This window comes from Hylobates moloch, unplaced genomic scaffold (genome assembly GCF_009828535.3).
Source record: "Hylobates moloch isolate HMO894 unplaced genomic scaffold, HMol_V3 SCAFFOLD_12, whole genome shotgun sequence".
Lineage (NCBI taxonomy): Eukaryota > Metazoa > Chordata > Mammalia > Primates > Hylobatidae > Hylobates > Hylobates moloch.
This window is the reverse complement of record NW_026652287.1, coordinates 96,523,278-96,540,925: the sequence shown is the minus strand read 5'-3', so window position 1 is coordinate 96,540,925 and position 17,648 is coordinate 96,523,278. Positions and strand designations below refer to the sequence as shown.

At 38.2% G+C, this 17,648-nt stretch overlaps 1 protein-coding gene across 1 annotated transcript in view; it reads right to left on the bottom strand.

Annotated features, from left to right (window-relative positions):
• The window catches only part of CFAP54 (cilia and flagella associated protein 54), a 378,083-nt gene that overhangs the window by 217,807 nt on the left and 142,628 nt on the right, over positions 1–17,648 (bottom strand). Inside the window, exons 27-31 of the mRNA XM_058425781.1 lie at positions 10,923–11,014; positions 9,801–9,943; positions 7,755–7,936; positions 6,024–6,251; positions 11–234 (exon numbers count right to left, since the gene is read on the bottom strand). Coding sequence (XP_058281764.1) covers positions 11–234; positions 6,024–6,251; positions 7,755–7,936; positions 9,801–9,943; positions 10,923–11,014 — 869 coding nt within the window. The remainder of the gene's footprint in view (positions 1–10; positions 235–6,023; positions 6,252–7,754; positions 7,937–9,800; positions 9,944–10,922; positions 11,015–17,648) is intronic.

Below are 17,648 nucleotides of genomic sequence, written 5' to 3'. Positions count from 1 at the left end.
CAGTACTTACTGTGAAACTGTATTGAACTGAATGGCAAGAGATACTAGTGTTTCCCATTTTTCCACTTGATATAAAACTTCCAGAGATTTTAATACAAAGTCGTGGATCCATTTCAAATCAACCACATTTACATCATCCAAAGGATGCTCAAAGGTAAGACTAGAACCACCGTTGTCATTTTTAATATTCCCATAACAACTTGGAACACTGAATTCTCCATTGTCTTCAATAGGCTGCAAGTAGCACAGTGAAAAAAAAAATGTGTAATTTCAGATTTTACTCCATATTTTTTCTGAAAACTGAATGTGATAAAAATGTAACATGGAAAAGAACTCAACTGAAAAGAAAAATATTTTTCTTATGCAAGTCAAAGCTTGATAATTTGATGCAGTATTATCCAGTAAAGCTTGCTGTGATGATGGAAACATGCTATATATTTGTGCTGTTCATTATCGTTCCCTATAGCCACTAGAAATCTGCAGCTACCAAGCTTTTGAAATGTGATTAGTGCAACTGAATTTTTAATTTCGTTTAATTTTCATTCATTCAAGTTTAAATTTAAATAGCGACATATGGCTAATGTTTACCATATTGGACAACACAGATTACCGTCTATAGTTCTTGGTATACAGTCACTATCCATTTAAGTAAGGATATGAAATCAATTATGGTAAGATTTTTAGGAAAAAACAGACTTTAGTATAAACACATAATGAAGTTCCCTAATACATTGGTTACATTCGTTAATTTATACAATAATATGTCCATTCCTAGATGCAAATGTCACACCTATGGAGGAGGAAAGCATCAAGGAGACCCTCTGTTTGCCTAAAGAGTTACTGTTAACAATAGTGTGCATGTCCTATGAGTTCCTGACACATTTGTGTATACCTCTGGAAATTCTTAAGGCAAAACAAAGCCTCTTAGATCCATATAAGGGCCAGATTATAGCCCAAAACAGTTGGGTAACTCAAGTCCAGCCTTCTCATCCCAATAATACCATTAAAAGTAACCTATACACACGGGTGGGAAGTATCAACAAAAGTAGAGGATAAACATCCCTTCTAACAAAAGCTGTAGTCCTTGAAGTTAGAAGAGACTTTGGAGGTCATCGGGCTATGAAATGCAGTATGCATACCTGAAGTCAGGCTGTGTAGGTATGAATAGCAGGTGTAGCACCAATGACTTACATGAATTTGCATCCTCAGCACAGTGCTGGGGCACATGGGACATACTTTTAAAAAGTAGTTGACATTTTACTTATGAGCTCAATCCCTGTAATTCACTGATTCTACAGTAAGTCTTCTAGGAGCACAGATCTACTATCAGTTAGTCATGCCTATGCCTTATTTCTGGGATGAAGGACAGAGAAGTCCTCTGTAGTTATTACATTATCTAATATAGTGTTATTCAACAACGAAGCTGAGGGCCGGGCATGGTGGCTCAAGCCTGTAATCCCAGCATTTCAGGAGGCTGAGGAGGGCAGATCAACTGAGGTCGGGAGTTTGAGACCAGCCTGACCAACATGGAGAAACCCTGTCTCTATGAAAAATACAAAATTAGCTGGGTGTGGTGGCGCATGCCTGTAATCCCAGCTACTCAGAAGGCTGAGGCAGGAGAATGAATCGCTTGAAGCCAGGAGGTGGAGGTTGTGGTGAGTCGAGATTATGCCATTGTACTCCAGCCTGGGCAACAAGAGCAAAACTCCATCTCAAAAAAAAAAAAAAAAAAAAAAAAAAAACCAACAAAGCTGATATTTTATCTCAATTGCCTTGTTCAGCACCCATCTCTCAGTTGATCCCAATCCAAAAGAGTGGGGGAAAAAAAGAGAATTGTCTATTGACCTCCTAAATTTGGCAACATTGAGAAATAAACAACACTGAGAAATAAACAAGACTGACATTTGGAGATCAAAATAGCATATGGAGATTGAGGTTTCTGGCACAGCCAAGGCCAGACTCTTTAAGTTTTGAAGACTTTGTATGGGCCATGTGTGATTTTTTAAAAACTTTTATTAAAGAAAATTTCTAACACTTACAAAAGTAGGGAAAATAATATAATGAAGCCCATGTACCCACCACCAGCTGCAATAATTATCAATTCTTAGGACATACCCACTTCCCCCATTATTTTGAATTATATCCCCAAAATTATATTAATCTATAAATATTTTAGTATTTATCTCTAAAAAATAAAAATTAGTTATACAAAAACACAGCCACAATACTATAATCCTACCTAAAAAAAGAAATTAGCAGAAATTCCTTTAAATCATTATTGAATAATTATACTGAAGAGTGTTTATATTTCCCTTATTGCCTTACAGCTTTATTTTTTTAACTGTATGTGTTAGATTAAAATAAGGTCCAAACATTGTAATTGGTTATGTCTCTTGTCTTTTTTAATTTATAGATTTCATCTCCTCCTTTATTAAATTTTTTGTTAAAAAAATCAGATTGTTTTCCTGTAGAGTTCCCATAGTCTGAATTTTACTGAGGATATTCCTGTAATTTCATTTAAAATGTTCTTCTGTCCACTGTATTTTCTACAAATTGTGGGATAAATGTAAGTATTCTATCTGATTCCAGTTAGATTTCTGTTTTTTGGCAAGTATACTCCATAAGGTGCTCTTGATCCTCCAATTCATTCATTAAGAATTACAGAAACCTAGTAATTCTAATTCCAACATCCTTTCTTCATTTATTACCTGGATACTTTTGTAAAGAAAAATTCCCCTTCATCAACTATTTGGTCATCCTCAAATATAGTTCACATAGGAGGTAAGGTAGTCAAGCTTTTTTTTTTTTTTCCAAAGAAGCCCTGTTTCCTTTAGCGATAAATGTATTTAAAGGCAACAATCTAGGTCCTAGAGTTGACATTTCTTTTTGAAACCTCTGAACTGCTTTGACTCCTTTGGTGGAAAAAAAAAAAATCATATATATGGGTCTATTTTCAGATTCTATTTGTTCCATTGATATATTTCTCTCTTTAGGTCAGTATCATACTCTCCTAATTACCATAGCTTTAGTAAGCCTTGATATCACATATATAGTGAATCCTCCAAATTTGTTCTTTTAAAAAAATTTTTTTTGGGCCATTCACATTTTTTTGCATTTGCTTATAAATTCTAAAATGAATTTCAATTTATACCCCAAAGAATGCCTGTTGGGATTTTCACTGAGATTTCAATGAATTGACAAATCTATGTTCATGAGGGATATTAGTTCATACTTTTCCAGTTGATATTTGTTAGGGTTAAGCTGGTCTCATTTCTAAAAAAAAAAAAAAAAAAAAAAAAAAATTAAGTGAAGTGAGCCAGACACAAAAAGACAAATATTGTATGCTCTCACTTATATATGTGGCAGCTAAAAAATGTGAACATATGGAGGTTAACAGTGGAAAGGTAGATAAAAAAGACTGGGAAGGGTGGGGGTTACAGGTGAGAGGAGAGGATGAAGACAAGTGAGTTAAAGGAGCAGTAAGATAAAAGGAATAAATGCAATACTTCACAAAAGTGTACTGTACTTGGGTGATGGGCACCCTGAATACCCTGGCTTGATCACAACCCATTGTATACACGTAACAAACTTTCTCATGTACCCCATAAATTTTTACAAATAAAAATCATTGGTATAAAATTTATTATTTCTTCCATGTGTGTTTGCTCAAGTTTTCCAAAGAAATATTGTGGGTCTGGAATTTTCTTTATGTGAAGGTTTCTGATTATGAAGTCAAGCTTGTTAGTATATTTAGGGCAATTCATATTTTCTGTTTCTTCTTGTGTCAGATTGTTAAGTTGTGCTTTCCAATAAATATGTCCATTTCACCTAAGTGATCAAATTTATTAACAAAAATTGATCATATTCCCTTTTTTAATATCTATAGGATTTGTAGTTATATCCCTCCTCCACTACTAATATGAGTAATTTGTGCTTTTCTCACTTTTGTTCTTCATCAGTATTTCTATGAGTATACTAGATTTAATAATTTTTAATTTAAAAGATCAAATTTTGACTTTATTGTTTTTGCTTTATATTTATCTAATTGATTTCTGCTCTTATCATTTCCTTTATTTCTTTTTATTATTTCCTTTCTTCTCTTTAGTTTAGATTTAATTTGCTCTTCTTTTTCTATATATAAACACTTAGATAATTAATATTATATGTTTTTTCTTTCCTATTAAGCATTGAAAGCTATAAATTTCCCTCTAATGGGAATGCCCTGTTTCATTTGAATGCCATACATTTTGATGTGTTATTATTAGTTTCAAATATTCTCTAATTTCTCTTGTGTTTTCTTCTTTGACTCATGGGGTATTTGGAATTGTATTATTTAATTTCCAGATATTTGGAGATTTTTCTTCCTATATTATGGCAATCCGTTTATAATTTAATTCTGTAATGGTCAAAGAACATACTCTTCAAGAGTTCAGTCTTACACTTTTGAAGACTTATTTTTGACTTTGCATATGACCCATCTCGGTGAACACACCATGTGCACTTGTGCTCTGTTTCCATTCCACCTGGGTTTACTGTACCACAGTTGTGACAGGTCACTTAATCTTCTGACTGACCAGCTATAAATTCAGGGGTTTCCATAGCCCCTTCAATTTGATAGTTCACTAGAATGACTCATAGAACTCACTGAAAGCACTGTACTTACAATTACAGTTTTATTGTAAAGAAAACTCAGGAACAGCCTAGTGAAGAGGTACATGGGGTGAAGTCTGAGAGGGTCCCTGGCACAGAGCTGCCACGCCCTCTCCCTGTGGAATCAGGGCATGTCACCCTCCTGACACGTCAATGTGTGTCATCCAGGAAGTTCTTCAAGCTTTGGATGTCCAGAATGTATTTTGAATTTTTCTTATTAGGTGCATACATATTTATGATTGGTATGTCTTCCTGATTGATTGAGGTTCTTCTTAACACGAAATGTCCTTCTTTATCTCTCATAATGCTCCTTGATTTATATTATCTTGTCTAACAATATAGACTCATCAGCTTTTTTATCTTTCCTGTTCTCATGGTGTATCTCTTTTCATATTTTTATTTTCAATCTACCTGTTTCTTTATATTCAGAGTGCTTCTCTTGACAGACGGGTATATGTGTCTTGCTTTTTTATCTAGTCAGAGAATCTCTACCCTTTATTTGGCATCTTTAACCCACTAATAGTAAATATAGTTATTGATATCATTGAGTTAGAGTGAATGTTTTCTACTTGTTTTCTCTTTGTCCCATGTTTTTTGTTCCTCTGTTCCTTCTTCCCTGCCTTCTTTTGAGTTAATTGAGCATTACTTAGTCTTCGCTTTTACTTCGCTGACTTTTCAGCTATGTCTCTTTTTCACTAGTTACTCAAGGGACCATTAAATACATCCTTAACTTATCACTTAGAGTTAATATTGTACAACTTTATATAAAGTGTAAAAACCTTAATAATTTACCCTCTTTGTCTTTTCTGCCATTGCCAAATATTTTTCTCCAGAAATGTTATAAGCCTCATGGCACAACGTGTGTATGTGTTTACTAATTTTCAATGTGTTTAGGTTATATTCTATTTATATTACTTCAATTTTATTTCTATGCTTTAAACCACAGTGTGATAAATTTTAAATGGCTGTAAATTCTAGTAGACCAGAATAATAGAACAGGACAGAGAAGTAGTGGAATAAAGATCAGCCGATCACATCTTTATTCAAGCTAGGTGATCATCCTTGGAATCTATTTCTTTATCTGGCAAAACATTGTTATAAGGATTAAGTGCATTAAGGCTAATTTATGTAGGGGCTGGAGTTCAGTTCATGTTACTTTCCCTTCCCCATAACCAGCTAAATTTTCAGGCTAAGCTATTGTTAGTTAACATCAATGCAAGTTATATATTGTAAACAAAATTATAATGAGAAGCAAATGAAATGTAGACAAACCAAATGAGAAATCAAAAAAAATCAGTTTCTACTTATACCAAGATGCACAGTATGATATTTTTAACTGAATATAATAAAAATAATTACCAAAGTGTCCTTACCTTAATAGAATTGGTATCTTGTAGTTGTATTAACATGTCAATAAGTAATTCTGCTCCCAAATAGAATGGTAAAACAGAGGTGCAGAGGAAACCATCTTGGCTAATAGGAAATGTTTTATCAAGATCCACTGCCTGTTTAAGAAGAATTTGTAGTTCCTGAGTAAAGTTCCATAAGGCCCGACAGCAGTTCTGAAGCAGAGTCCAATAGCCACCACGATGAGCAAGAACCTATGACAAACACAAAATTTAAAAGACCCCAAAGTTCCAAAGGTTACAGATCTCTGAACAACTTCATCTTTTTCCAAATATTATGTGTCAATAGTAAAAATAACTAACATCATTTGTTAGTATCACTTACATGAGTTAGACACTGTTATATGTATTATCTCATTTACTTCGAACAAAGATTCCATGAAGTAAGTGTACACTACGTACTAGTATTTTACCCAATTTACAGATGAGGAAATGGAGTCATGGGTTCAGCATGGCTAACCCATTGTTCTAGGTGCTGGGAATTCAGCAGCGAGCAAGGGAAACTGGGTCTGCCCTCATACTGCTTACATTCATTTCGGGAGATGGACACTAGAAAAGTAGACGTATAAAAACATAATTTCAAGCAATAAGAAGTTTTATAAAGAAAAATAAAGCAGAAATTAGTTGGAACCTGACAAAGCATTACAGGACAGGTTGCTTTAGACAGGGTGGTCAGGAAAGAAGTCCTCTCTGATGAGGTAGCATTTGAGCAAACATCTGAATATTGAACAAGTCATGTGAAAGTGGCAGTGAGGGTGTTGGGTGGAGAAGAACATTTGAGGCTCAGGGAACAGCAAGGTGACACTGAGGGCTGACGATGGAACAAACTAAGTGCTTTCAAGACTGCTGACCCATGGGAGTGAGCTAAACAACAGCAAGAGTAAGAGGAGCTGAGTTCTGCAAAGTGCTCAGGACCAGCTTTTCCAGGACCCTGAAGCTGGAGGCCAGGATAGGATTCGATGCTCATGGTCAAAGCAGGTGATCCAGGTTTACATTACATTATGTAAAAATCACTCTGTCCACTCCATGGGGCATATGAGAACCTGTCTTCCTTTCTTATCTAGAAAGGATAGATTTCTCCTTACCTCTTGAGGAGTTTAAAGTATATGCCCTTCCTGCTATGAAAAAAAGAAACTGATTTCTTTGTAGCTAACAATTCCAATTCTGGGTTTAATCGTGTCTCATATAATATTTAAGAAGAAAAAGAAAAGCATTTGAGAGAACATGGAAGTGACGGGAAGAAGGAGACCGGGGGCAAGGGCAGGGCTCTCTTGTAGCCTAGAAAGATCTTTCCCTGTCCTAGAAAGAAGAGAGAGATCTATAGTACCCCCAAGAGAGATCAAGTCCCTATAGAGGAACCTCTTGCATTATGAGAGAACCCCATGTCTCGGCAGAGAGGTGCATGCATATTCATAGGAACTGCATGAACAGCGACAAAGAACACCTGGGCTCTGGGTGGATGGATGACAATGACCAAAGAAGCTTCCCTGCTCTGCCTGACAATTGGACAACACATGCCCTCAGTATCACTGCAGGTACACCTCAAAAGTGACTTAGGATACACCCAGCAGGATGAGGTCTCAAAGTCACAACTAAAATTATGTATAGTAAGAAAACAAACACAATGTATCTTACATGCCCGAGTTGGTGGGCTGAAATTTATGTCTACTACATTGCAAACAAGAAAGATTGCATTACCATTGCTCTCCTGCAGTATAAAAAGATTTTCATAAAATGATCCATTACACACAAATTTGCTCCTCGGTCCTTTTCTTTAGCACTAGAACCTGATTGAGAGTCTGAGTCATAAACTGTTTGTGTCTTGCACATATTTTCATCACTCATTATGGAATTAATAAATGTAGAAAATTCTTCAGCATCTACAGTACAAAAATATGACATGATTAAAAACATAGAAATAAGTTCCAAAAAACACAGTAGGTGATAAGGATCAAATGAGTAATTCAGATAACAAATGCTACATCAATTTGGAGAAAGGACAAGACTATCCAAGATACAATGAACCAGGGAAATTTTCTAGAGAAGGAGGTATTTGGGTCTTAAAGAATGGACATGATTTAGCTATATGGAGAAATACAGAGAACGTCATTTCAGACAAAGTCGATGGCAAAAGGAACAATGCAGAAGTAGGAATGTACATGTTTTTTGAAGGGAACAATAGAAAATACTACTGTCCTTTCATTTCCTCCCAAACAGGCCATTCCTAAGACACATATATCAGAAAGTGAGCTGCACCTCTGGAGTTAGGCAGTGCAGCAACCTTGGCCACGCATTCCCCTGCTAGTGTAGCATAAAAAAGAAGGCTTTCTCCTGCCACCAACTTTCTCTTAGAACCCTGCATTAGATAGTAAGTGTCGGTAGCAAAATATTCTATTGCCAATTTCATGGTAGGTCTTAGGTAGAGAGCCAGTTTAAAAAAAAGAAAAACTCAGGAAGCTATATACTACAAGCTATATTCAACAATCAGACTTCTATGGCTATGGAATTCACCTTCAAATACTTCACTATACAGAGTATGATATGCACATACCTGTGAAATCTAATCTATATCCTAGAAGAAATCCGAAAGCATGCCAAGTACCTCAAACATAAATCAACACTCCTGGGGCAGTTAACTGGCATACCAAGAACTCTGGTTGGCAATAAATCCCATAGCACTTAAAATGTCATTACTAAAAGTCTATATAAGTGAGTTTGTAAGAGCCTAAAGGTATTAGAAATAAATTTTTATTTGTGAAATGAACCATATCATTGGTTAGAAAGTGTCCAGGTTCCATCATCTTTGCAGGAAAGGGGTGTGGAAATTAGGTTAGTCAGACTACAGTTTCCAGAGCACACCCTGATCAAGAACCCTGTTTTCGGCTGGGCGTGGTGGCTCACACCTGTAATTCCAACACTTTGGGAGGCAGAGGCAGGTGGATCACAAGGTCAGGAGTTGGAGACCAGCCTGGCCAACATAGTGAAACCCCGTCTTTACTAAAAATACAAAAAATTAGCCAGGCGTGGTGGCACGTGCCTGTAATCCCAGCTACTTGGGAGGCTGAGGCAGGAGAATCGCTTGAATTCAGGAGGTGGAGGTTGCAGTCAGCCGAGATCGCCACTGCACTCCAGCCCAGGTGATAGCGTGAGACTCCGTCTCAAAAAAAAAAAAAAAAGAACCCTGTTTACCTGCATCTCTCTACCTTTTGGAGTCCCCTGTCACCTGACTAGATAACAAGGCTTCATTCATCTTAGAATGAGCTTTCTTGCAAGATGCTGGTTGAAAATCCTAGGGCAATGGTAGATTCCCCTGAATACAAAATCAGCTATCATGATAGTTTGGGTGCCTGCTTGTATTAGAATGTTTGATGGAATTTGCTTGGGAACTTACTTCCACTAAAACATAACACCTGAAAGCAAGTCTCCACCTATCTTGAACCACCAAAGGCTATGAATATTTAATTTAAAACATTATATTTGCTGAACAATCAAATTGGCTAAGGTTAAAATACAAAATAGATATTTCCAAATATATACAATAATATCATAAGAAAATAGAAATTTTTTAAAATAGAGCAAACAAGAATCTCCTACAAAATATCAAAACTCAACTAAATTGCTGATCCTTTGGAAAACTGGGTGTATACCTTTGTGTGTCCACGATGTGTATGTGTGTTGTGTTGTGTTTTTTAGTGACTAAAAATCTAGAGGTAATTTGATAATAAACTAACATGTTTATTTTACCTGATGGTAAGTTGGCCTTTCTTTTTTTGGCTGTAAGAAGGAAATCAAGCATTGCTTTATAATTTTCTACAGTCAATTTTCTTGTTGGTAATACTGTTCCTGAATTATACAGTGAGAATATGTTAGGATCACATGATCGGAAACTGCAAGGGGGGAAAATCACATTAAATAACAATATAAGCAAAATTGAATTAAAACTGTCAAATGCAATCTATTTTTATTTTTAAAACATTTGTGAGTACTCCCAAATTTTAAATCATGAAGAGTTTTGGCACTTAATCAAAGCCCAACATTTTTTCACTAACTTTTAAAATTATGCAATGTAATTTTGCTCTTGGGAATTTTAACATCGATATATATTTCTCTGAAAGGGCTCTTGAAAATGGGAATAAAAATATCTGTGCCGACTCTGTGAGCTCTGAACAACAATTTATTTCAACTTAAAACCATCTGATTTGAACAGAACTCAATGACAATGCTTACTATACAGAGTAATGTGTCCATAATCAATGGCATTTCTTTTTTTTTTTCTTTTTTTTTGAGACAGTCTCACTCTGTCACCCGGACTGGAGTGCAGTGGCGCGATATCAGCTCACTGCAAGTTCTGCCTCCTGGGTTCATGCCATTCTCCTGCCTCAGCCTCCAGAGTAGCTGGGACTACCAGTGCCCACCACCACGCCCGCCTAATTTTTTGTATTTTTAGTAGAGACAGTGTTTCACCGTGTTAGCCAGGATGGTCTGGATCTCCTGACCTTGTGATCCGCCCACCTCGGCCTCCCAAAGTACTAGGATTATAGGCGTGAGCCACTGCACCCAGCCGTCATTTCTTTTTTAAAATAAGATCTAGGCATTAAACAGTCTTGCATCAAAAATAATAAATAGTTTCTATTCATTATTCTTTTTTATTATTATACTTTAAGTTTTAGGGTATATGTGCACAACGTGCAGGTTTGTTACATATGTATACATGTGCCATGTTGGTGTGCTGCACCCATTAACTCATCATTTACATTAGGTATATCTCCTAATGCTGTCCCTCCCCACTCCCACCACCCCACAACAGGCCACGGTGTGTGATGTTCCCCTTCCTGTGTCCATGTGTTCTCATTGTGCAATTCCCACCTATGAGTGAGGACATAGGTTTGGTTTTTTGTCCTTGTAATAGTTTGCCGAGAATGATGGTTTCCAGCTTCATCCATATCCCTACAAAGGACATGAACTCATCATTTTTTATGGCTGCATAGTATTCCATGGTGTATATGTGCCACATTTTCTTAATCCAGTCTATCATTGTTGGACATTTGGGTTGGTTCCAAGTCTTTGCTATTGTGAATAGTGCCGCAATAAACATACGTGTGCATGTGTCTTTATGGCAGCATGATTTATAATCCTTTGGGTATACACCCAGTAATGGGATCACTGGGTCAAATGGTATTTCTAGTTCTAGATCCTTGAGGAATCGCCACACTGACTTCCACAATGGTTGAACTAATTTACAGTCCCACCAGCAGTGTAAAAGTGTTCCTATTTCTCCACATCCTCTCCAGCACCTGTTGTTCTGTTGTTTCCTGACTTTTTAATGATCGCCATTCTAACTGGTGTGAGATGGTATCTCATTGTGGTTTTGATTTGCATTTCTCTGATGGCCAGTGATGATGAGCATTTTTTCATGTGTCTTTTGGCTACATAAATGTCTTCTTTCGAGAAATGTCTGTTCACATCCTTTGCCCACTTTTTGATGGGGTTTTTTTTTCTCATAAATTTGTTTGAGTTCATTGTAGATTCTGGATATCAGCCCTTTGTCAGATGTCATTGTAGATTCTGGATATTAGCCCTTTGTCAGATGAGTAGATTGCAAATATTTTCTCCCATTCTGTAGGTTGCCTGTTCACTCTGATAGTAGTTTCTTTTGCTGTGCAGAAGCTCTTTAGTTTAATTAGATCCCATTTGTCAATTTTGGCTTAGATATGTGGCATTATTTCTGAGGGCTCTGTTCTGTTCCATTGGTCTATATCTCTGTTTTGGTACCAGAATCATGCTGTTTTGGTTACTGTAGCTTTGTAGTATAGTTTGAAGTCAGGTAGAGTGATGCCTCCAGCTTTGTTCTTTTGGCTTAGGATTGACTTGGCAATGCAGGCTCTTTTTTGGTTCCATATGAACTTTAAATTAGTTTTTTCCAATTCTGTGAAGAAAGTCATTGGTAGCTTGATGGGGATGGCGTTGAATCTATAAATTACCTTGGTCAGTATGGCCATTTTCATGATATTGATTCTTCCTATCCATGAGCATGGAACGTTCTTCCATTAGTTTTTATCCTCTTTTATTTCATTGAGCAGTGGTTTGTAGTTCTCCTTGAAGAGGTCCTTCACATCCCTTGTAAGTTAGATTCCTAGGTATTTTATTCTCTTTGAAGCAGTTGTGAATGGAAGTTCACTCATGATTTGGCTGTTTGTCTGTTATTGGTGTATAAGAATACCTGTGATTTTTGCACATTGATTTTGTATCCTGAGACTTTGCTGAAGTTGCCTATCACCTTAAGGAGATTTTGGGCTGAGACAATGGGGTTTTCTAGATATACAATCATGTCATCTGCAAACAGAGACAATTTGACTTCCTCTTTTCCTAATTGAATACGCTTTATTTCTTTCTCCTGCCTGATTGCCCTGGCCAGAAATTCAGTATGATATTGGCTGTGGGTTTGTCATAAATAGCTCTTATTATTTTGAGATACGTCCCATAAATACCTAATTTATTGAGAGTTTTTAGCAAGAAGTTGTTGAATTTTGTCAAAGGCCTTTTCTGCATCTATTGAGATAATCACGTGGTTTTTGTCATTGCTTCTGTTTATATGCTGGATTACATTTATTGATTTGTGTATGTTGAACCAGCCTTGCATCCCAGGGATGAAGCCCACTTGATCATGGTGGATAAGCTTTTTGATGTGCTGCTGGATTTGGTTTGCCAGTACTTTATTGAGGATTTTTGCATCGATGTTCATCAGGGATATTGGTCTAAAATTCTCTTTTTTTGTTGTGTCTCTGCCAGGCTTTGGTATCAGGATGATGCTGGCCTCATAAAATGAGTTAGGGAGGATTCCCTCTTTTTCTATTGATTGGAATAGTTTCAGAAGGAATGGTACCAGCTCCTCCTTGTACCTCTGGTAGAATTCAGCTGTGAATTCCTCTGGCCCTGGACTTTTTTTGGTTGGTAAGCTCTTAATTATTGCCTCAATTTCAGAGCCTGTTATTGGTCTATTCAGGGATTCAACTTCCTCCTGGTTTAGTCTTCGCAGGGTGTATGTGTCCAGGAATTTATCCATTTCTTCTAGATTTTCTAGTTTATTTACATAGAGGTGTTTATAGTATTCTCTGCTGGTAGTTTGTATTCCTGTGGGATTGGTGGTGATATCCCCTTTATCATTTTTTATTGTGTCTATTTGATTCTTTTCTCTTTTCTTCTTCATTAGTCTTGCTAGTGGTCTATCTATTTTGTTGATCTTTTCAAAAAACCAGCTCCTGGATTCATGGATTTTTTGAAGGTTTTTTTGTGTCTCTATCTCCTTCAGTTCTGCTCTGATCTTAGTTATTTCTTGCCTTCTGCTAGCTTTTGTATGTGTTTGCTCTTGCTTCTCTAGTTCTGTTAATTGTGAGGTTAGGGTGTCAATTTTAGATCTTTCCTGCTTTCTCTTGTGTGCATTTAGTACTATAAATTTCCCTCTACACACTGCCTTAAATGTGTCCCAGAGATTCTGGTATGTTGTATCTTTGTTCTCGTTGGTTTCAAAGAACATCTTTATTTCTGCCTTCATTTCGTTATGTACCCAGTAGTCATTCAGGAGCAGGTTGTTCAGTTTCCATGTAGTTGAGCGGTTTTGAGTGAGTTTCTTAATCCTGAGTTCTAGTTTGATTGCACTGTGGTCTGACAGTCAGTTGTTATAATTTCTGTTCTTTTACATTTGCTGAGGAGTGCTTTACTTCCAACTATGTGGTCAATTTTGGAATAAGTGCGATGTGGTGCTGAGAAGAACGTATATTCTGTTGATTTGGGGTGGAGAGTTCTGTAGATGTCTATTAGGTCCACTTGGTGCAGAGCTGAGTTCAATTCCTGTATATCCTTTTTAACTTTCTGTCTCCTTGATCTGTCTAAAGTTGACAGTGGCGTGTTTAAGTCTCCCATTATCATTGTGTGAGAGTCTAAATCTCTTTGTAGGTCTCTAAGGACTTGCTTTATGAATCTGGGTGCTCCTGTATTGGGTGCATATATATTTAGGTTAGCTCTTCTTGTTGAATTGATCCCTTTACCATTATATAATGGTCTTGTCTCTTTTGATGTTTGTTAGTTTAAAGTCTGTTTTATCAGAGACTAGGATTGCAACCTCTTCCTTTTTATGTTTTCCATTTGCTTAGTAGATCTTCCTCCATCCCTTTATTTTCAGCCTATGTGTGTCTCAGCACATGAGATGGGTCTCCTGAATACAGCACACCAATGGGTCTTGACTCTTTATCCAACTTGCCAGTCTGTGTCTTTTAATTGGAGCATTTAGCCCATTTACATTTAAGGTTAATATTGTTATGTGTGAATTTGATCCTGTCATTATAATGCTAGCTGGTTATTTTGCTCATTAGTTGATGCAGTTTCTTCCTAGCATCAATGGTCTTTACAATTTGGCATGTTTTTGCAGTGGCTGGTACCAGTTGTTCCTTTCCATGTTTAGTGCTTCCTTCAGGAGCTCTTGTAGGGCAGGCCTGGTGGTGACAAAATCTCTCAGCATTTGCTTGTGTGTAAAGTATTTTATTTTTCCTTCACTTATGAAGCTTAGTTTGGCTGGATATGAAATTCTGGGTTGAAAATAATTTTCTTTTTTTTTGAGATGGAGTCTCGCTCTGTCGCCCAGGCTGGAGTACAGTGGCGCAATCTTGGCTCACTGCAAGCTCCGCCTCCTGGGTTCACGCCATTCTCCTGCCTCAGCCTCTCCGAGTAGCTGGGATTACAGGTGCCCGCCACCACACCCGGCTAATTTTTTTGTATTTTTAGTAGAGACGGGGTTTCACCATGGTCTCGATCTCCTGACCTCGTGATCCACCTGCCTCGGCCTCCCAAAATGCTGGGATTACAAGCGTGAGCCACCGCGCCCGGCCAAAAATAATTTTCTTAAGGAATCTTGAATATTGTCCCCCACTCTCTTCTGGCTTGTAGAGTTTCTGCTGAGAGATCCGCTGTTAGTCTGATGGGCTTCCCTTTGTGGGTAACCCAACCTTTCACTCTGGCTGCCCTTAACATTTTTTCCTTCATTTCAACTTGGTGAATCTGACAATTATATGTCTTAGAGTTGCTCTTCTCGAGGAGTATATTTGTGGTGTTCTCTGTATTTCCTGAATTTGAATGCCTTGCTAGGTTGGGGAAGTTCTCCTGGATAATATCCTGCAGATTTTCCAATTTGTTTTCATTCTCCCCGTCACTTTCAGATACACCAATCAGATGTAGATTTGGTCTTTTCACATAGTCCCATATATCTTGGAGACTTTGTTCGTTTCTTTTTACTCTTTTTTCTCTAAACTTCTCTTCTCACTTCATTTCATTCATTTGATCTTCAATCACTGATACCCTTTCTTCCAGTTGATCGAATCGGCTACTGAAGCTTGTGCATTCGTCACATAGTTCTTGTGCCATGGTTTTCAGCTCCATCAGGTCATTTAAGGACTTTTCTGCACTGGTTATTCTAGATAGCCATTCATCTAATCTTTTTTCAAGGTTTTTAGCTTCTTTGCGATGGGTTCAAACTTCCTCCTTTAGCTCGGAGAAATTTGATCATCTGAAGCCTTCTTCTCTCTATTCATCAAAGTCATTCTCTGTCCAGCTTTGTTCCATTGCTGGCGAGGAGCTGCGTTCCTTTGGAAGGAGAGAGGCGCTCTGATTTTTAGAATTTTCAGCTTTTCTGCTCTGTTTTTCCCCCATCTTTGTGGTTTTATCTACATTTGGTCTTTGATGATGGTGACATACAGTTGGGGTTTTGGTGTGGATTTCCTGTTTGTTAGTTTTCGTTCTAACAGTCAGGACCCTCAGCTGCAGGTCTGTTGGAGTTTGCTGGAGGTCCACTCCAGACCTTGTTTGCCTGGGTATCAGCAGTGGAGGCTGCAGAACAGCGAATATTGCTGAACAGCAAATGTTGCTGCCTGATCGTTCCTCTGGAAGCTTCGTCTCAGAGGGGTACCTGGCCATGTGAGGTGTCAGTCTGCCCCTACTGGGGGGTGCCTCCCAGTTAGGCTACTCGGGGGTCAGGGATCCACTTGAGGAGGCAGTCTGTCTGTTCTCAGATCTCCAACTCCGTGCTGGGAGAACCACTACGCTCTTCAAAGCTGTCAGACAGGGACATTTAAGTCTGCAGAGGTTTCTGCTGCCTTTTGTTTGGCTATGCCTTGCCCCCAGAGGTGGAGTCTACAGAGGCAGGCAGGCCTCCTTGAGCTGCAGTGGGCTCCACCCAGTTCGAGCTTCCTGGCCACTTTGTTTACCTACTCAAGCCTCAGCAATGGTGGGCGCCCCTCCCCAAGCCTCGCTGCTGCCTTGCAGTTCGATCTCAGACTGCTGTGCTAGCAATGAGCGAGGCTCCGTGGGCATGGGACCCTCTGAGTCAGGCACGGGATATAATCTCCTGGTGTGCCGTTTGCTAAGACCATTGCAAAAGTACAATATTAGGGTGGGAGTGACCCGATTTTCCAGCTGTCATCTGTCACAGCTTCCCTTGGCTAGGAAAGGGAATTCCCTGACCCCTTGTACTTCCCGGGTGAGGCAATGCCTCACCATGCTTTGGCTCATGCTCAGTGGGCTGCACCCACTGTTCTGCAGCCACTGTTCAACAAGCCCCAAGGAGATGAACCCGGTACCTCAGTTGGAAATGCAGAAATCAGCCATCTTCTGTGTTGCTCACACTGGGACTGTACACTGGAGCTGTTCCTACTCGGCCATCTTGGAACCGCCCCCTATAACTCCCTGTTTATCTTTTGAATTTTGTGGCTTATCAAGGAAAGTGTCCCCTGACTCCAAGGCCATATAAATATCCTTAAATCCATCTAGACTTCATTTTATTTATGGCATGAGATAAGGTTCTGGCTTTCTTTACTTTCAGATGAACAGTCAAGTTATACCAGCACCTTTCATTAAATAAACTATTATAACACACTATCATTTTCTCAATGAGTCAAATTGCTACCTTTGTCATATTAATTTCTTCTGTAGACTTAGGGGCCATTCCTAGACTCTCTATTCTATTGCACTGAACTGTTTGCCCATTACTCTGTGACATCATTTCTTTTTTTTTCCATAATTTTTTTTTTATTATACTTTAGGGTTTTAGGGTACATGTGCACAATGTGCAGGTTTGTTACATATGTATCCATGTGCCATGTTGATTTCCTGCACCCATTAACTCATCATTTAGCATTAGGTGTATCTCCTAATGCTGTCCCTCCCCCCTCCCCCAACCCCACAACAGTCCCCGGAGTGTGATGTTCCCCTTCCTGTGTCCATGAGTTCTCATTGTTCAATTCCCACCTATGAGTGAGAACATGCGGTGTTTGGTTTTTTGTCTTTGCGATAGTTTACTGAGAATGATGTTTTCCAGTTTCATCCATGTCCCCACAAAGGACACGAACTCATCATTTTTTATGGCTGCATAGTATTCCATGGTGTATATGTGCCACATTTTCTTAATCCAGTCTATCGTTGTTGGACATTTGGGTTGGTTCCAACTCTTTGCTATTGTGAATAGTGCTGCAATAAACATACGTGTGCATGTGTCTTTATAGCAGCATGATTTATAGTCCTTTGGGTATATACCCAGTAATGGGATGG